The 20,392-nt window shown below is 32.1% G+C and overlaps 2 protein-coding genes across 2 annotated transcripts in view; both read right to left on the bottom strand.

The window, feature by feature from the left end:
- Positions 1 to 286: 286 nt before the first annotated feature.
- On the bottom strand, positions 287 to 5,005 carry LOC139504300 (BTB and MATH domain-containing protein 38-like). The gene is made up of 2 exons (XM_071294365.1): positions 4,624 to 5,005; positions 287 to 723 (listed from the first exon to the last, which is right to left on the bottom strand). The coding sequence occupies exons 1-2, from the start codon at positions 5,003 to 5,005 to the stop codon at positions 287 to 289; spliced, it is 819 nt and encodes a 272-aa protein (XP_071150466.1).
- The window catches only part of LOC139502819 (peroxisome proliferator-activated receptor delta-like), a 39,006-nt gene continuing 18,956 nt past the window's right edge, over positions 343 to 20,392 (bottom strand). Inside the window, exon 9 of the mRNA XM_071292432.1 lies at positions 343 to 723. The gene's annotated coding sequence lies outside the window, so the exon portion shown is untranslated. The remainder of the gene's footprint in view (positions 724 to 20,392) is intronic.

Raw genomic sequence — 20,392 nt, 5'->3', positions numbered from 1 at the left:
TCTTGACAATATGTTAAAGCGTTTTTGAGTAATTGTCCGATTTATTGACGAAGGAAGGACAACTGTGTATATATATGTATATGTATACCATAATACGTAAATATATATTATTTTTTTTATGCACTGACTAGCTGTAGTTAATTCCAATTTTAAAATTTCTGTACATTCGTTATTTCCCACTTGTGCTGCAGAACACGAATCTAATTGTGACTCTTTCATTTATTTTGATTGTTTATTTATATAGTTTGCTGTTATAACCAACTTGAAAACTTTTTTGATTTTAATGTCATAACCTTGAAAACTCGCCAACTGCTAATTTTCCTATTGATACGTAACACTTCGTACAAATACTGTCTTTTTTATGATAAACGCTACAGTGGGCTTCAATTTCTGCTACTTTCTTCTGAATTTTTTGATGGGCCTTTTCAAATAGTCGCAGTCTACCCATAAATATTTTTGTAGTTGTTGTTGGTGAAAGATCATAAAATTCTGAATTGTTTTCTAATAAATCTGAGGGCGTTCTGGTTGCCTGTTCTATAGCTTTGTCTATAATGGTTTCAAGTTTATAATGATCTGCCAATTTCATGAACCAGACGAGTTGTTCCACTGGTAATGATTTTGGTCCATTTTCTATCTGTCTCAGCATAAACTGCGAACAACGATTCTTTAACGTTTGTACTTTGTATTCCTCTGAAAGTTTGAGCAACACAGAGAGGTTTTCATCTGAAAAAGGAAAAACACATTACATTCTTGTAAAACATCGAGTTTTTTGTCTAAAAAAAAACATGTTTGAAATATACCTATGACTGACACAAATCAAATAACGATTTCATGGAATATACTTATAAGTTGTTTTGTATGAGGGCGTGGATAGGGGTTACAGAATAGAGAACAATGCGCAAAAACATAAAGAATAGAGAAAAATTGGCACAAAACAAATAAAAAATATAGAATATTGGTGTGCCAAAGTATAAAAAAAAGCACTGGCTACGGTTTCATGGAAATGTAAAGTATTGTTACATTGGAGACTATTGCCGGAATGAAGAGTTGAGTAAGGAACCGATTTATTACGAATGTAACAATAATATATTTGTGTCTACGGAAAACTGCAAAAATTAGTATTCCAGGTAAAACTATACTAATCACACAAAAAGAACAATGTCCTGAATGCAGATATCAAGTAAATATAGAATAGCCGTTATTTTTAAAGATAAAGAATAATGAGTGAAGAAGTTAAAGGCTACAGAAATGAAGGACTGTCCATCTATACCCTCGTGTATTAGGAGAAGTTAAAGGCTACAGAAATGATCGACTCCCCATCTATACCCTCTTGTATTGGGAGAAGTTAAAGGCTACAGAAATGATCGACTCCCCATCTATACCCTCGTGTATTAGAAGTTAAAGGCTACAGAAATAATCGACTCCCCATCTATACCCTCGTGTATTAGGAGAAGTTAAAGGCTACAGAAATGATCGACTCCCCATCTATACCCTCGTGTATTAGGAGAAGTTAAAGGCTACAGAAATGATCGACTCCCCATCTATACCCTCGTGTATTAGGAGAAGTTAAAGGCTACAGAAATGATCGACTCCCCATCTATACCCTCGTGTATTAGGAGAAGTTAAAGGCTACAGAAATGATCGACTCCCCATCTATATCGTCGTGTATTAGGCCGTTACGAACGAAAAATTGATGACCATGGAAAAAATATTACACTGTCAAGATCAGAGAGAACATGCCAGTTTTGTTCAATGAACTCGGTTGAAGACGACGAACATTTTTTATTTAAATGTACCTTTTATAATAAGGAAAGAAAAACCTTTCTGGATGAACTCTTTGCAAAATACCCATATTTATCCCAAATATCCGATAGTAATCTGCTCATTTGGTTTATGTCAAACGATAGCCTTCATTTTAACTCTAAATTATGTGAATTGCTATCCTCATTTTACACATTGAGAAACTAAATAGTTGCTTAACTGAAACTTATAAAACTTATTTGCAGTCGGAAACCCGGTTGAAATAGAACAAAAGAATCGAAGCTCTTTGTTAGAGAAGGCGATAACTGTGTACTGTATTGTTTACCATAGTGACAAAAAAGAAACAAACAAAATTACAATTTTCTTCTCAATTACGAGGTGTTTTATTTTAAAAACACCATTTGCATAAGTTTTCAATTTATCTAGTACATAGTTAAGCAGAACAATTAGATTTCAAGTCGACAACATGGGTATCTTTCAAGTTGGATGAAGAAAATGCATAACCTCCGATTTTTTTGAAAAAATTATCATGGACGGAAAACATATCAATCTATTAGTTCAAAAATTTTCGTGTCTGTCCTTCTATTATGTGACTCAAAAAAAAATTCCAAAAATGGGTAACGATTTTATCGAAAAGAGAAAATCGAGTGCACCTTTTTATGTTAGGCGTGTTTGAGTTGAATATTTTGTCTTGATATTGTACAAAGTAAGATTATTTCATACATCGTTTCGCTTCAGATTCTATTATTTTTTTATATATCAAAGCTACAGATTGACTTTATAACACAAAGAAATAACAGTACTAAAAGATGAAATATATGGGTCAAGTGAAATACCTATCTAATGAGTCACAAAAACAGAGAAGGTGTGTTCGAATAGCTTTTTTTTACTGAAAGTTCTTGACGACAGTCTTTCAAGTTGGATGATGAAAATGCATATCTTTGAAAAAATATAATTTTTTTGTGTGTGAAAACTAGGGTTTATAGTCTTTATACACTAAAAAAATCTAGTCTGCCCTTCCACGAAATTTTTAATTAGATTTTTTTTATATGTTTATGAATTTTCGAAAATTTCACCTGACAACCGATCACACGATAGTTTTAAGTTGAATCAATGCAGACAAGATCGTTAACTGATGCTCCTTAGCTAGTTGATACATTTGTCTTTTAAAATACAACTGACATATAAGGATCGTAATGGTGCAATGTGGGTAAATTTATCGGTTTCCATGGGCAAAATTGGTAGCGCGTCATCCCTACAATGGCTTCCATTTCTACGATTGTGAAAATGAACTGGCGTAATGGGGAGATAATTCTGACGAAGTAGAATCCTGACTGTTTATAGTCTTCACCAGTTTATTGTAACATTATATACTTGAATTGTTCTTTTCTGGGCAGTAAGAGTTATCCTTCGTTCCATATATATACAATGTAGCCAACTGACTCTCCTCACAAAAAAATACGTTTGTAATGGTATTTTTATCTGTATTTTATTTTTTTCATTTACATGTTGTACTGTAAAATCAATTATCCTTAATCAGAACGATAGTTGTATATGTGAGTGTATGCGAGTGGGAGAAAAAGGCTTTTTATTTTTACTTTATGTGATTACATGCTTGTTATGAGCCCTATGATAAGGAAATAAAATATCTTTATCTTTATCTTTATCTTCTTATACCCTCGTGTATCAGGAGAAGTTAAAGGCTACAGAAATGATCGACTCCCCATCTATATCTATCGTGTATGTATAATATAACTTTATAATACTCTATGTACTTATAAATATGTTATTATTATTTTGAGGATTCTCAGGAAGATTAGTTTTAACTAATGGGATCATCCTCTTGAAATAAAGATTATTTATTTATTTATTTTATTTTTATACCCTCGTGTATTAGGAGAAGTTAAAGGCTACAGAAATGAACGACTCCCCATCTATACCCTCGTGTATGAGGAAAAGTTACAGGCTACAGAAATCAACGACTCCCCATCTATACCTTCGTGTATTAGGAGAAGTTAAAGGCTACAGAAATGATCGACTCCCCATCTATACCCTCGTGTATTAGGAGAAGTTAAAGGCTACAGAAATGATCGACTCCCCATCTATACCCTCGTGTATTAGGAGAAGTTAAAGGCTACAGAAATGAACGACTCCCCATCTATACCCTCGTGTATGAGGAGAAGTTAAAGGCTACAGAAATGAACGACTCCCCATCTATACCCTCGTGTATTAGGAGAAGTTAAAGGCTACAGAAATGATCGACTCCCCATCTATACCCTCGTGTATTAGGAGAAGTTAATGGCTACAGAAATGATCGACTCCCCAGCTATACCCTCGTGTATGAGGAGAAGTTAAAGGCTACAGAAATGAACGACTCCCCATCTATACCCTCGTGTATGAGGAGAAGTTAAAGGCTACAGAAATGAACGACTCCCCATCTATACCCTCGTGTATCATATGAGGAGAAGTTAAAGGCTACAGAAATGAACGACTCCCCATCTATACCCTCGTGTATGAGGAGAAGTTAAAGGCTACAGAAATGAACGACTCCCCATCTATACCCTCGTGTATGAGGAGACGTCACATATAAAGGAACTCTCAAATAGAATATCAAATAAAACATTTTATATCACTAAATCTTACGGCATAAAGAGACAAACTCAGAATTAAAGGAGGTGATTGTTAAACATTAATGAGACAGCAAATCAACAACCTAATATCAGAATATGCAGCTGAATATTACATGTTCACGTCATACCGAAAATGATCCCTAATCGGTACTAGATCGTGAATTCAGCTGATATAGCATCAACCATTGAATTTCAGAAGAATATTTTGCGTATTATACGAGAAATTTCTTACCTGAAATAGGTTTTAAACTGTCAGGATAAACACTGTACAAGAATTCCAACATTTCATCATATTTTCGACCAGAAAGTGGAATTTCAAACAGTGATAATTCCCTGGCACGTCTTTCAAACATTTCCTTAAAAACTGGTGAAATTATGGACAAAACTAATCTGGAAACGTATAAAGGTTTCCCTTCGACAATCAGTCGCATATCTGAAGTGTCAGTGGCTCGTGAAAACGCATTTGAGACGCTCTCGTGCGACAACGAAGATGATATAGACGATACAGACAACTTTCGGTGGCTTTCAAAATTGTCATTTTCATCTTTTTCGATAACACTTATTTCGCTTGTTTTCACAACATCTATGTCTTTGTTCTTTTCGCCGTCTTCCATATTTCTTTCCTTTTTTTAACTCAATTCTACATCAATCTAACAATAATTGATATGTAGAGACAAGACGAACTGAGCGGGACCCGATCACAAAACAACATATTACACGGGTAGATGAGTAACAATGAGGGGCTATGATAAAACATGAACGCTTTGTTTAAATGTTTCAATTGATAAATCTTTATCTTAGTTAATGAGAACACTAAATCAGAATTTGATAGTATTTCAAGTGACCTGACATTTTAAATAACTATTTAAAAACCTCGACAATGTTTTTATACATGCATTTAAGAAAGACTTTATACCATGAAAATCTATATGAACGATGCACCACCATCAAACTAGCTTATCATTAGTATGCTAAATTGTTTATAATTTATACTGTTTGCAAATGATATTGCGCTGTCCTCTGAATGATAGGAAGGATTTCAAGAAAATAAAATATAAAAATGAACACAACCAAACTAAAGCAGTGACTTTAAGTAACAAATATGTGGAGAAAGCATGGAAATAATGACTTATTATTCATTCTTGGTAACTTTTGGTATAACAAAGGTAGCCTTTGAACTGCACGACACATAAAAAAACTTATAATCAAGTACAGAAGTCCTCGTGTCCTCTATACCCAAGAAATACATGTATTCCCGTCGATTTACAGCTTAAACTTGTTTACTCTTTAGTTAGTACTGTGGTACTCGCTGTATGCTCTATACTCTTTAGTTAGTACTGTGGTACTCGCTGTATGCTTCAGATGTATTTGGATATAATTTAAGAATAATTACTCTACCGACTTTTTCAACATGTCGATATTTGTTTTAGAACTTCTAACAATCGAGCACACTAGAAAATATCAACATCTTCTCAACAAATGCAGAAACATTTTACAAGCCGTGCAAACATCATCAACGTTTGATTTCTTTTCTTAAAAGAGTTCAATTGTTGTATATACTACAGAAAAACTTAAAAAAATAGACATGCTGTTTAAGCTTGTGAAATGAGGGATGTATAGATACAGACTTGTATGAAATCGGTAAAGCTTATTGACACTTATGCCAGATGCAAGAAAAAATGAAAGTAAATTCAATCTATATTCTAGATCGATGAGAATTTCGTTGAGTACTGGTGTCCCTATGTAAGACAACAGTGGGACTCAGTGGACATTGATAAAATTGTTCAAAATTTTAGGCATCTCGAATAAAAATGACAACTTAACCTATGTTTCATAAGGATCTCCGTTTTTTGTAAGATATAATGTAGTTTTGTGAATCTCAAGCATCGTGAACTCGTGGAACATCGCCTGTGAATCGAAAGATACAAAACACGACAAACATAGTATTTGTAAAAAGGAGATAAAGGGCCGTATGAAGGCTCTATGTTCGTATTTGCATTGGGCACGTCCACAAGGTCCAGCTAATTCTGACATAATTTGATAAATCTATGTTTCTATCTATAACAGTTTTATTATTACCCTACATGTATTCTCACAACTACTCTTATGTTTCTAGTTGTCGAAATAAAACACACATATAAGAAGAACACTTATAGATATGAAAGACCGTTTTCATCACAGCATTTCTTTTTATAATTTCATAGTAAGGGAGCTACCGTTTGATTTTTAGGGGGGGGGGGGGGGGGGGGTCTAGGATGAAAACTTTTGTCCTGCATTTTTTCGTTGTAATCTCTCTGTCCTGCCTTTTTATTTTTCACTCTTTTCGGTCCTAACTTTTTTTTTATCTTAGTTTATCCTGACTGTTTGACTGTTTATACATAAATTATCACCCTGCCTTTCTTTTTTAGCCAAGTTGCTCATCCTGCCTTTTTTCAAATAGGAGCTCCCTAATCTGGATTTAAAATATGTTAGGGGCCAGTTGAAGGACGCCTCCGGGTGCGGGAATTTCTCGCTACATTGAAGACCTGTTGGTGACCTTCTGCTGTTGTTTTTTACTATGGTCGGGTTGTTGTCTCTTTGGCACATTCCCCATTTCCATTCTCAATTTTATTGGTATAGCCAAAATATGTCTGGTACAATCAAACTATGTCTGGTTTACCAAAATATGTCTGGTTCTATATTTTAGATTACGTTTTCTTAGCAATAACCGGCTCCTACCAATATTCAACCTTGATTGAAGTCATAAATCTTTACCAAAACTTCTGTAGTCTTTTGGAAACTATCGATATGCACTAGAGTTATCTCTCTTCATTTGCTAATAATTTTATTTGCAAATGACACGAAAACGCAATAGTGAAGTATAAACATGAAACAAAAACATGGTCATGATATTTTTTAACTGTTGAAGGACATGCCCACAATTGCAATTTAGTCTCTGTATGTTTCCAATTTTCCTGATTGCAACTTCTAGCCTGAAATTTCTTCAAAGTTTATCTCAGATATTTTAATAAGGAGCCCTGAACTGTCTAAGAGTGGAAGTCATGCATATATATGTTTTAACTTCATCTTTAAGTAATCATTGGGCATATGGTTTATCTTAACTTAAGTCTGCAGCAAAAAAACATCTTCTAAATATTGTCTCTTTAAATCTTTCTCGAGCAAAACTATACAATCTACGAAAAAGATCATGTTTCAGGGATTTATTTTATGCATAGCTTATTTAAAATACGGTTAATCCCCTGGCTATGAACTCATTTAAAAAAAAATATAACACAGTGGCGGATCCAGAAACTGACTGCCTAAGAGAAGTCCGTTCATGTAAAGCTTCAATGATTCTCTGCGTAATCAACCAAATTTTTCCAACAAAAGTGGAGACTCAAATCCGCCTCTGTAACATGAATTGTTGTATAATAAAAAGAGGCAACAGAAAACCTACTCATGCAGTTATGTTTTGGCTGAAACCCGCGGTTTATTCATCTTATGAAGACACAGTATCACTAAATAGCCATCTTGTTCTAATCGCTTCGAAGATTTCAAATGGAAAATAGTTTTTCTTAAACGAGACCTTACTATTATGTATATATACATATATAACAAGACAGGTCTTATAAAGACATCAAATAGTTTGCAGGAAAAAAATTCAGGGATAAATTCAAATCGAAAACGTTCCTTTAAATTCTTTTTTGGCTTAAGTAGGGGTTCGGTCGCTGGTTTGGTATCATGAATGTACATTTGTTACCATGAGACAGCTCGAACCACAAGGGATCTCGAGCAAGAAGGGATACTTGATGAAGGTAGCAAATTTGATAAATAGGTCATAAAGTTGATGGAGACTCAGAGTAAAGCAGTAATAGTTATAGTTGGGATGATATTTAGTCCTTTAACACATGACTTTCAAAGTTTTTATACTGATTTTTTTTTCTGAATGCTCGGGCAGCACATTGATAGTGAAAAAGATGAATAGCAAAATAAGTGAAAAGATAATATTAGAAATATATAGAAATAGAAAATAATGCTCCCGAGGTCATATGTTATAGGACTAGGAAGATATTGGGACTCATGAGAGAACGAATTGTTTACTTTACACGATTGTCCGACGACTAAATAAAAAGAAATAATTGAATGCTTTTTCATGTTAGATAAAGCAAAATAGTAATAATTTTATTTTATTGAATCAAATTGCTATTACTATAGTCACGTGTTTAACTTCATGCAGCAACGAAAAATGCACGTATTCTTTAAACATTTTATTTATTATTCTAAATCATGCATATTACAAAAAAGTACCCGGTACATACCCATTAAAACCACTGATTTAAAATTGTGTAGAACGTCACAAAAAACGTTAATGGCAAAAACATATACCAAGGCTATGTTATATTTCTAGATTCTGCGGCCAATTTTGAAGCTGTTTGTTTTTGTTTTTAAGACGTTCCTCGATTTCATTTTTGTTGGTAATTCTCTCGTTAAGTCGAATTATCTATACTTTGATGGGAAAAAAAGCTTGAAATAGTACAAATATCTACAAGAGATACCAAAATTATTAAAATGAAACTGTACATAGTTGTTCGCTCGCTGAACCAGCACGAGGGTACATTTCAAAATACTCTATGTATTATATAAGACATGGTACATGAACATATGTTGAGGGTCTAGAACTTGTATAACTTCTACATTGTTTTCAACTGTTCAACGTTATGAATGTACATGATATTGATCTTTTGTCTGGGGATATCGTCTGTTCAACATTTACATGTATTCGAACTCTTGGAATATTAATGAAATGTCTGTAAACTGTTGCCTTGGAATCCGAATCGTTTCTTACTCTTTTTAAGTGGTTTTTTTTGTTGTGTCAATCGTTGAGCGTAGTTGTATGTATACGCCATATGGTCAAACAGATATGTGGGTATCTCGTGGGTATACGTCAAGTAAACGAAAAAAAACAAACAAAAAGATTTTTAGAATTGAACATTTATCGCACTGTAATTAAATTCGAAATGCTTGTGGTAAAATATCTCAAAGCTGTTTACCTCATACAGTTATTATCATTTTTACTTCATTTATCGTAAATGATAGTTACAATTCCCTTTATACAATGAACTTTTGTGAACAAAAAAAATCCGTAAAAGGCTTAATTCTTCTTACGAATTCATTACAAAGAATCCCGGGTTTTTCTGACTAAGCATTGGATTCATTTCTCGGTCAAAATAAACTTGACGGTACATGTAGACATATTTGAGTGTCACATTTCACTTTATGTCAGTACATTTAATGTAACAAAATAATAATATACACAGGATATAGGTTTTACTATTTATTCGAACTTATAGATATCTCATATAATATAAGATATCTCATATACAATATAAGATATCTTACATTATTATATGAAATCATATATATTGTGAGCCTCCTCGTATTTTTTTTTTTTTTTTTATTATGTTGTAACTTGGCCGTTCTAATAGATATAAAAATGACGTTGTGATATGATTGCCAATGAGACAACTCTCCACAAGAACAGAAATTAACAACTATAGTCCCCGAACGGCCTTCAACAATGGGCAAAGCCCATACCGCATAGTCATGTATAAAAGGCCCCGAAATGACGACTGTAAAACAATTCAAACGAGAAACAAAAAAGTTTATGTACAAAAAATAAACGAAAAACAAATATGTAACACATCAACAAACGACAACAACTGAAATACAGACTCTTGACTTTGGACAGGCACATACATACATAATGTGGCGGGGTTAAACATGCATGTAAGCGGGATCTTACCTTCCCTAAACCTGGAACAGTGGTGTAATAGTAAAACATAAGAACGATCTAAAAAAATCAGTTGAAAGGGTTAATTCTCAGATGGATACAAATAGAAATACATCTAACAAAAAACCAGAGTGAACGTGGCAGGTTACTTGTATATCCCCATAACAAAAATACTCTACTTACTGATCATAGAGACTCAGTAATCGCCGTTACTGACAGCCAGTTCAAAGCCACTTACAACTAATAAACTGAAAATCATGCTTTTAAGACTGAATTATCAACCAGTACACATCCAACATCCAATGGATGTAGTATAAAGACGTCATAAACAGCCAGAGAAAAACATGACTTTGTGCAATGTCAAGATACAGGTATCGACAGATTGTAGATATAACAATAATATTTAGTATGATTTTATTTACTGATAAAAAAAAAATTAATAGCAATAAAAACAATATTCAATGATGTAATTATAGTTTTGAATTGGTAACATTTTAGAATAAGTCTATTTAAGGATCGTATTAGTTACACAGTGTTCAATTGAGGCGAAGCCAAACCCGATATGAATTTTATTGACCCGATAAATTCCGTATTAGGACAATTGAACAATTGATTTTGTTATATTACATATTATTATATTCAAATTCAATATTAAGACAATATCAACAAAATATATATTGATATTGAATCTAAAAGTGTGAAAAATTAAAAATATTATATAAAGCAACTGAAACTTTTTTTTTTTTATTAGGTCAATGGTATAAGGGAGGTAATTCCAATTGACTTAATAAATAAGAGAAATAATTCCAATTGACGTAATAAAAAATTGTACTGAAATTTATTAGGAAAATATTAGTCAATCAAATTGCGAGAAATTACTCTAAATCAGGATAAATAAGTTTATCAGGATCGTTTCCAAATTACCTGGCACGGTAAACAACATTTCCTGGTACGGTAATAAACAACATTTCCGTAAAAATAAGGATGTGCTATCCCGTTTGAAATAACTTTTTTACAGGTGCAACCAAACTTCAAATAAAATCTAAATATCTATGGAAGAATTTAGTAAAGGTTTTAAGTAATTTGTGGTAACGAAATCCTGGCTTAATAATTTACCAGTAATACATTAAAATCAAATCAAAATCGTTAAAATCAAAAAGTCACAACAGACACGAACATAGCGAGCTAGTTGTGAAATATAAACACTGTAAGATGGTGCCTAAAGAAACATCACCATCCAAAAAGGGATAATTAACAATAGGGAACGAAAAATCGTCCCTTTTGTCGTAAATTTTAGTGTGGAGTTTCCCGTGTAAAACCGAAATATCCGCTAAATCTACGAAAGGACAGTTAATTAAATTTGATTCATTTAAAATAAGTTCCTTTTGGTAAATGTCGGCAGTATATTTAGATAATACTTGATTATTTATCAAAAAAATATCATCAAGATAATGGTAAGTATTGTTGAATTTATCGATTGAATGCAATTTAGACGGATCTTTACTGAGTTTGGTCCTAAACTGTCTCGGATTCATAACAGTACCAAACAAGTCTGCTATCATAGGGCGCAATTAGTGCCCATTAGAATATATACAACCTGTCGATAAACTGTGTTGCCGAAACGTACATAAATATTATCAAGGAGAAAATCAACAGCTTCAATCATCTCGTTACACCTCCAGTAAGTATCTAGATATAGGAAGATGTGGTGTGAGTGCCAATGAGACAACTCTCCATCCAAATAACAATTTTAAAAAAGTAAACCATTATAGGTCATATTTACATTCCTCGTAAGAGAAGAAGGCTTTAAATGAATTGCAGTAAATCTATTTGCATTCGGATTTACCAAACGACCATTTAATTAAATAGGAAAACTTTTGTTTGGTAAAATTGTGTGGAAGTGTAGTGTAAAGAGTAGAAAAGTCAGAATTTTCAACAGAATCAAAAGGGCCATCAAAAGCACGTTATTTATGTAGAACATCCAAAGATTTTTTTCCAAAGAGACTTTTTTATTGCAAGACCACATAATCTAAGACTGTATTTTTGATTATCTGGTTAATTTTTTTTTTAATGATTGAATGATTATATTGGCAAAAAAATGTGTGATTACTTGGGACACCCTAATAAACGGTCTTTAATGTCGTTTTTATAAGATATCTTGAACTTTGTAAGATATCTCCGATACTTTATAAGATATCTCCGATACTTTATAAGGTATCTTATATTTTTTTGAAGGAATGTTCAAAAGTTTATAAGATACCACATTTAATGTATAATGTATCTTATAAAGAAAATGATATAAGATATCTTATAAACTATTTATGAGTTTAATAAACATCTTGAAGTAAGAATGAATAGTAAAACGGCTTGTCATAGATTTCCATTCTAAGCTTCTTTTTTATACTTTTTTTTGTTCTTCTGTCGATACAAAGTCTAATTAACATTTTTAGTTCTCAAGCAGAAGTAGACACGGCCAGACATAAACTATGATACATAATGCCTTATTGTCAGTGCATTTGTTTAGAAGAAATAATTATTATGCTCAGGTTGTACCATTACATAAAAAGAATGATCCACTGGATAAAAAGAACTATTTTGATAATTTATTATGTACACTCGAAAGAGAAAGTGCTGTTTTAATTGACTGGTTCAGATTTAATTGTATGCAGGCAAATCCTGACAAATTCCAAGCCATTGCAGTTGGAAATAAAACATTTGCAAAAAAGCCTGTTTTTAATATACAGTCAGCAAAAATATCCTGTGATGAGATTGTCAAACTTGTAGGTATTGATATTGACTATCAACTTAATTTCAATCACCACATTAAAAATATTTGTCGTAAAGCATCCCAACAACTGAATGTTTTAAAGCGCATTGGCTGCTACCTTACTAAATTGAATAAACTGACAATTTTCCACACATTTATTTTATCTAATTTTAATTTTTGTCCTTTGGCATGGCATTTTTGCAACAAAAATAACACCACCAAATTGGAAAAAATTCAGGAAAGGGCTTTACGATTTATATATGAAGACTATGTTAGTTCATATGATGAACTACTTTTACGAGCAAAGGTTCCATCACTGAAAATAAGACGTATGCGTAACATGGCTATTGAGTGTTTTAAAATTTTATATAAATTGTCACCACCATGCTTACATGATTTAGTTGTTTTGAAAGACTGTAAATATAATTTTAGATATTCTAATATTGTAGATATACCTAGGGTCCGAACAACAACCTATGGTAAGAACTCTTTTAAATACACAGCTGCTGTTTTATGGAATGATCTACCTGATGATTTTAGAAAAATTGCTAATTTTAGTCAGTTCAAAAATATTTTAAAGTCATGGAATGGAAATGACTGTAAGTGCACAGTTTGTGCAGACTTTTAGTTTATATATTATGAAAATTTATTTACCATCTAGATCATATCCCATTTTTTCAATTTTTTATGCTAAGCATTTTTACCAGCTTTTATGCCTAGTTTACACTTATATGCTTTTAGCCTTAATACCTAGCTTATGCTTATATTCTGCTTTTAGTGCTTCATTTTGTGCTGTGATATTTATTGCATGTGTACTATATTATGTATTGTATTGTTATAAATGTTGTACTGTTAAATAATGTCTCATATGTCGGTTAAAAGCTCATTAGAGCTTATGTTTGTCTATGTTTTATATACCATGCCGACTCTAAATAAAGCTTATTTATTAGTATGCCAACTCTTTAGCAAAAATGTTTTAAATGAACCGTAAAACAAAATAAAAGCTTAACATAACTCGATTTCAATGTAACAAAGGAACAATGAACTTGATAACTTGCTTGCATGTAGACCAATAAAGTCTCAGGATGTACTGAATTTGGATGCATAGGCATGTGACTTAAAGACCAGCATATCTATACTCTTATACTCATGTGACTTAAAGACCAGCATATCTATACTCTAATACTCAAATGGCAATGCATTTTTCGAAATTATCCCATTCTTCACAGCAAGAAGAATTATGAGTCAAAAAGAGGAAATGAGGTGGACAACCTACTAGAGGAGCAGGGACACACATCCTGCTGGTAGAGGTGCAAAACCCAATAATAGGGAAGGGGTAGAAAACAAATAAGTGGAGGAGGGCAGATAACCCAATAATAAGGAGGGTCAAAATCCACTAGTATAGGTGGGTTAAGCAACCAACAAATGGCGGAGGACAGTCAACCCATAAATAGTGGAGGACAGACAACCCACTATTCGAGGAGGGCAGACAACCCACTATAGTGAAAGAAACGTAGACAACCTACTAGTTGAAGAGGGCCTAATACTGAAGGACGTTGGGTAGACAACCTACTATTGGAGGTGGAAGGGGTCAAACAACCTACAAGTGGGGAAGCAGGGGCAGACAACCTACTAGTGGGTGATGCGCAGACATACTACTTAGGGGAGGAGGGGACGACAACCCACTACTGGAGAAGGGGCAGGCAACTAACTATAGTAGAATGAACTGACAGACCACAAGCGGAGGAGGGGCAAGAGCCACACTAATAGAGGAGAGCCATACAACACACAAGTGGAGGAGGGACAGACAACCCACTAGCGGAGGAGGGACAGACAACGTCTACATGTCCTTCAGAGATGATTCATCTGAGATTGAACTACTGGTAATTTCGTGGATCAGTGATCAAGGTTAAGGTTACATGATTATATCTATATCTCAGATACTATAAGCAGTACTTAATAGGTGAACTATATTTGGTGTATGGAATGATTGTTAGATGTACATGTCTGTCTGGCAGGTATCATCTATCCTTGACATCATTTTCATGGTTCATTGGTGAATGTTAAGTATTTTCTGTTAAGGTCTCTTGTTCAAATAGATCTAGGTCAGCTTTGTTTCGTGTATGAAATAATTGTAAGCTGTTCATGTCTCTCTTGCATGTATCATCTGACCTTGACCCCATTCTCATTTTTCAATTGTTTTAAGTTTTTCTGTTTTGATTTGAAGCTTAATTTGATGTATGGAGTAATTGTCTAGCAAGTATCATCTGACCTTGACCTCATTCTTATGGTTTTTATCTGTTTTTCTATTACCATATGCAAGAGGTCAGCTTTATTTGACGTATGGAACAATGGTAAGGTGTACATGTCTGCCTGACAAGATTGATCTGACCTTGACCTCATTCATACCTGCCAACTGTCACTATTTGTGGGGGATTTCCCCCATGGCGTCTCCCAAATGGAAATTTTGAAAGAGCAATTTTGTCCACAATTTTAAAGCAATGGTCAGTAATACAGATGAGACATTTCAGTGTGTGCACTCTGGTTAAAGAAATGAAAGGCTAAACATTAGGTAATTAGTTTTATTATTTTTAGGGAGGGATTTGTTGTGGTGTTGCAAGAGGTCATGTTGAAAAATTGATTTCCTATGTGAAGTCCTAGAGGTCTCTTTGACATAGATTATTGGAACCAAAATTAAACGGAGAGAAATTTCTTTGCTGACGGACTTGCAGGACTGATTTTAGGATGGTTTTGTTTTGGTCAAACTGGGCCTGACAGATATTTTTATTTGCATGGAGTTTTCACTATCATAATGAAGTAAGCAATTTGGCAATAATAAAATACAATTTTCTTTTTAGTAAATTTATTTCCTATGACATTTTAACATTTAACATGGGTCAATGATTACACATACCAACATATGTAAAATATATATATATATACATGTAAATATAAAATGAGCAAGTTTAGAATCACCGGGAAATAGTAGTTGTTTCTGAATCAACTAGAAAATCAACATGGCACATATAATTACTGTATAGAACAACAAAATAAAATATAATCACCGGGTTATCAACAGGGAAATATCATTACAAAGATATATTTTACAATCAACAGAGAAATATCATTACAAAGATATATTTTACAATCAACAGAGAAATATCATTACAAAGATATATTTTACAATCAACAGAGAAGTATCATTACAAAGATATATTTTACAATCAACAGAGAAATATCATTACAAAGATATATTTTACAATCAACAGAGAAATACCATTGCAAAGAGATATTTTACAATTAACAGAGAAATACCATTGCAAAGAGATCTTTAACATTCAACAGAGAATTACCATTGCAAAGATATGTTTTACAATCAGCATGAAAATTGCATTGCAAAGAGATATTTTACCTGAATAATCATGAAATAATATAAGAAAAGTTGTACCAGAATCAACAAGTTAATTACTAACTTATCTAAATCATCCAGGAAATAAGGAACCCCTGAATGATTGGGATAACATAACATCACAAACATGTGTATCTTAACTGATAGGGAAATACATGTTATATTGTGGGTTCATTTATTTTCGTGGGTACTAATTTTGGAAGATAGGGGAAATCTTGCAAATTCAAGGATATTAAATTTCTTGGCAAAGTTTTCATACATTCCTTTAGAAAATTGTAAAAATTGTGGTTTGTCTGTTACCCATGAAAATTAGTATCCAACAAATATTAATGAATCCACAGTATTTAAATTTGTCCAAGATTCATCTCTGGGAATTAAAGAAAATTATATTACAAATACTAAGGGTTCATATAATTTCATGATAACAATATTAATTTTAATTTGTCATACAGGAAATTCATCTTCCTTTAAACATCAGAATTGCTGGTTCCCATTTACCCTACAGATAAATTTGTCCAAGATTCATCTCTGGGAATTAAAGAAAATTATATTACAAATACTAAGGGTTCATATAATTTCATGATAACAATATTAATTTTAATTTGTCATACAGGAAATTCATCTTCCTTTAAACATCAGAATTGCTGGTTCCCATTTACCCTACAGATAATCATGAATCCACTGTGGATAAATCTAAATCACTACAGATAATCATGAATCCACTGTGGATAAATCTAAATCACTATAGATAAATTCCCTACAGTTGTTACTATATATATATACATATGAAAAATATCTATAATATATCAATCAACAACATCTCAAGAGTCACAAATTAAACAAAATCATGAAAAACATCTAACATATGAGAAGTTACATATGAGTAATTACATATGAGTAATAACATATGAGAAGTTACATATGAGTACCAGTAATAATTTTGACAATATAATTAATGGAGGTATAAAGCAGTAGTTGTATATTTTGATTTGAGAACACAACTCTCATGAAAATACCACTACACATATTACATTGTAATCAATAAGTCTCACAACCTTTTTCAGTCAAAATACATGTTCTACTTTAAAAAGCAAGCATGACATACTCAACAAGCAAATGTTTTTGTGCAAAGAAAAAGATGGAGAGCTTTCATAGAAATAAAAAAAAAATGGGTTTCAATTTCCAACAGATTTCCAGCTCTTCATTTCAGTAAAAGGTAATTACAAACCCAGTAATAATCTGTACGGGGAAATTTTGAAGTAGAGATCAGTCGGATGAAATTTACAGCATTAAACAACTATTTATTTATCACCCAAAAATATCTTCCCTCTGATTGCACAAGATAACAAAAATGGTAATATTTAGTTTTTTTTATTTTAAGTTGAAATTATTTGGCAATCACTTTGTATTTCAACCTTTTTTAGCATAAATACATAGTAATTAGTAACCCACTTTACACTAGAATAAGCAATATATTATTGATGCATAAAATACAGTAATAAAATAAGATATGATCATCTATGACGTAGGAAGATGAATGCCAGTATTATATAATATAATATCAAGGGATGTGCATCACTGAAATCTGTTACATATTGTAAAGTCATTATATGATCATGTCACCGGTAAACAAGAAAATGTCACCAAAAATTCGATCATAAGTCAGCAAAAAAAAAATTAATAATAATAATAAGCAATATAACAGCATACTTTATATATTTTTTGTAATATATGTATGGGCGAGCGAAATGTGCAGTTGATTCTTATTTTATTTTGTCAAGAGCTGTTAAAAAAAGCCAGGTGTTGAAACCAAAATTGAACAGCTGGAACTGAGATAGTCCCTAATAATTTTAATGAGTATAATGTATTTTAATGTTGAAAAAGATGGGATCTACCTTCACAGAACATATTTTTATTAATGGATGACAAATTCTGATTTCATGATTTGATTCCACTTCATGTTTACTTTATTACTTCTGACAGCTTGTTTGACAAACTAAATGGTATTAATCCAAATCATTAGGGAAAATGTTGGAAATTCAAAGCATGTGTTGATAAAGAGTGCACACTTCAAATAACTCAAAATAACAACTCATAAAAATGGTTAGCTGCAAGTCAAAATCTTTGTGACTAAATTGTCACCAAATGTTTTTTCATTCAATTGGCACATATATTTCCTACATTTTCTTAAGTTTTTTTTTAATGTATGCACACATGTTGATTGCATGATTGTTTTTTGCTTTAGATAACATCCAGGACAAAGTTTTTCTTTAATATTCATCATTATACATGTATAATTTCCATAACTTGCTATAAATAAAGACTTAACAGCTTTAATCAAAATATGTTAACAGAACATGTTACTATGTATCTGATGATGGACAAATGCTATATAAACCTGTTAAGGAAAGGAAACACATGTTATACATGTATCAAGGAACTTTTTTAAAAGGAGATTTCAATTTTAATTATTAAATTACATACATGAGGAAATATTGAGTACTGTAACTGACTATAATCATCTAATGCCTCAAATAAAAATAACTAACCTTCAAAATTTTTATCAAATACCTTTCTGCAGGTGTGGTAATTTTTTAGACAGTTTTGAAACAACGAATAGCTAGATGTGTATGGACAAAATAAATGTCTGGCCTGTTGTTAAATTCAATTGATGACGATTCAATGAAAACAGATTTGGGACCCACTATTTGTTTTTTTTTTAATTCAGTGTAATTGGTAAGAAAATAAAATGACCTGGTTTGACTGCCAATGAGATAACTATCCATTAAAGTAATTATGCTGTTGATTATTTCTTGAGTTTCCTATACTTGCAGTTCTGAATCTGACATTTAAAGTTTAATCATCCTCATATGTGTCACATAAAGATTATCTTTTAAGACTTTATAACTTAATCATATGTATCCTTTATGTCTAACAAATGAACCATTTAACAGTCTCACTGTGTGGTAAAATATGCTTCAAATACATTCTAATAACTATGGTTTTCTTTCTATACCTCAATATTTGTAAAAGCTATCTTATAATCCAAAATATAATTATAGATTATCGTTGATCATCTCAACAAGATTGATTTTCTAGCTTGAGCCAGTATGGCGAAAGCAGGAAAAGGAATCGAGTTGAGATGATTATAATCTGTTTATCGCTATTTAACCTATGAGAATGTTGTCAATTTCATTAGCAACGCCACTTGCCTCCTTAGTTTCTAGCGATAATTTTTCATCTCAAGCGAGTAGCGTGATATGAAGAATTATCACAGAAAAAGATCAAAGGAAAAATGCACAAAATAGCGATAACTACTGTTATCACATGAATATATGCAATCAAATTATCACTAAATTTAGTTATTTGTAATCACATAATTACTAAATATCAAGCCAAGGATTCACATAATTACTAAATATCAAGCCAAGGATTCACATAATTACTAAATATCAAGCCAAGTTATCACATAATTTCATTGAATAAAACAGTCTTGTTCACTATGAACATAGAACATATAACAATCGATAAAAGCATACTTCTAGGAGAGTAGCCTAATACCCCTGGATCATAAACAAAGTAGGTTAAATATACAGATGCAAGATTTTTTGTTCATGAAATTACTAGGTTACAAATTGAATCTGGTGACCAGTAAAAATTGATAAATGATCAATAAGTTTCTGGTTAGCTTGAAAAAGTCTATTCTATCATAACTTTAAAAGTAACTAATTACAAAAACTCATTTTAATGGGAATCAACCCTGATTTCATATTTACAATAACAAATAAAAATATGACTTTTCTAATATGGCACAAATTATTTCCAAAAATATAAAAATAAAGAAATCTACAATCAATTGCACCCCACTTTAATATGCCCATTGTATAAAAAAAACAATTTTTTCTTCTAACTAAAATTGAGCAGACATAAATCATTGTTGTGAAATCACTTTTATTCATGACCTGTCAAAATACTCCTGCTCCTCTTAGATGAGTATGTCCAGGAATAAAAGATATTTCACAAAACCTTTCACAAATTTATGAAAACTGGTATCT

The sequence above is a fragment of the Mytilus edulis genome, chromosome 14 (genome assembly GCF_963676685.1).
Source record: "Mytilus edulis chromosome 14, xbMytEdul2.2, whole genome shotgun sequence".
NCBI lineage: Eukaryota > Metazoa > Mollusca > Bivalvia > Mytilida > Mytilidae > Mytilus > Mytilus edulis.
Note: the sequence above shows the minus strand (reverse complement) of the source record. Positions and strands in the feature narration are given on the sequence as shown.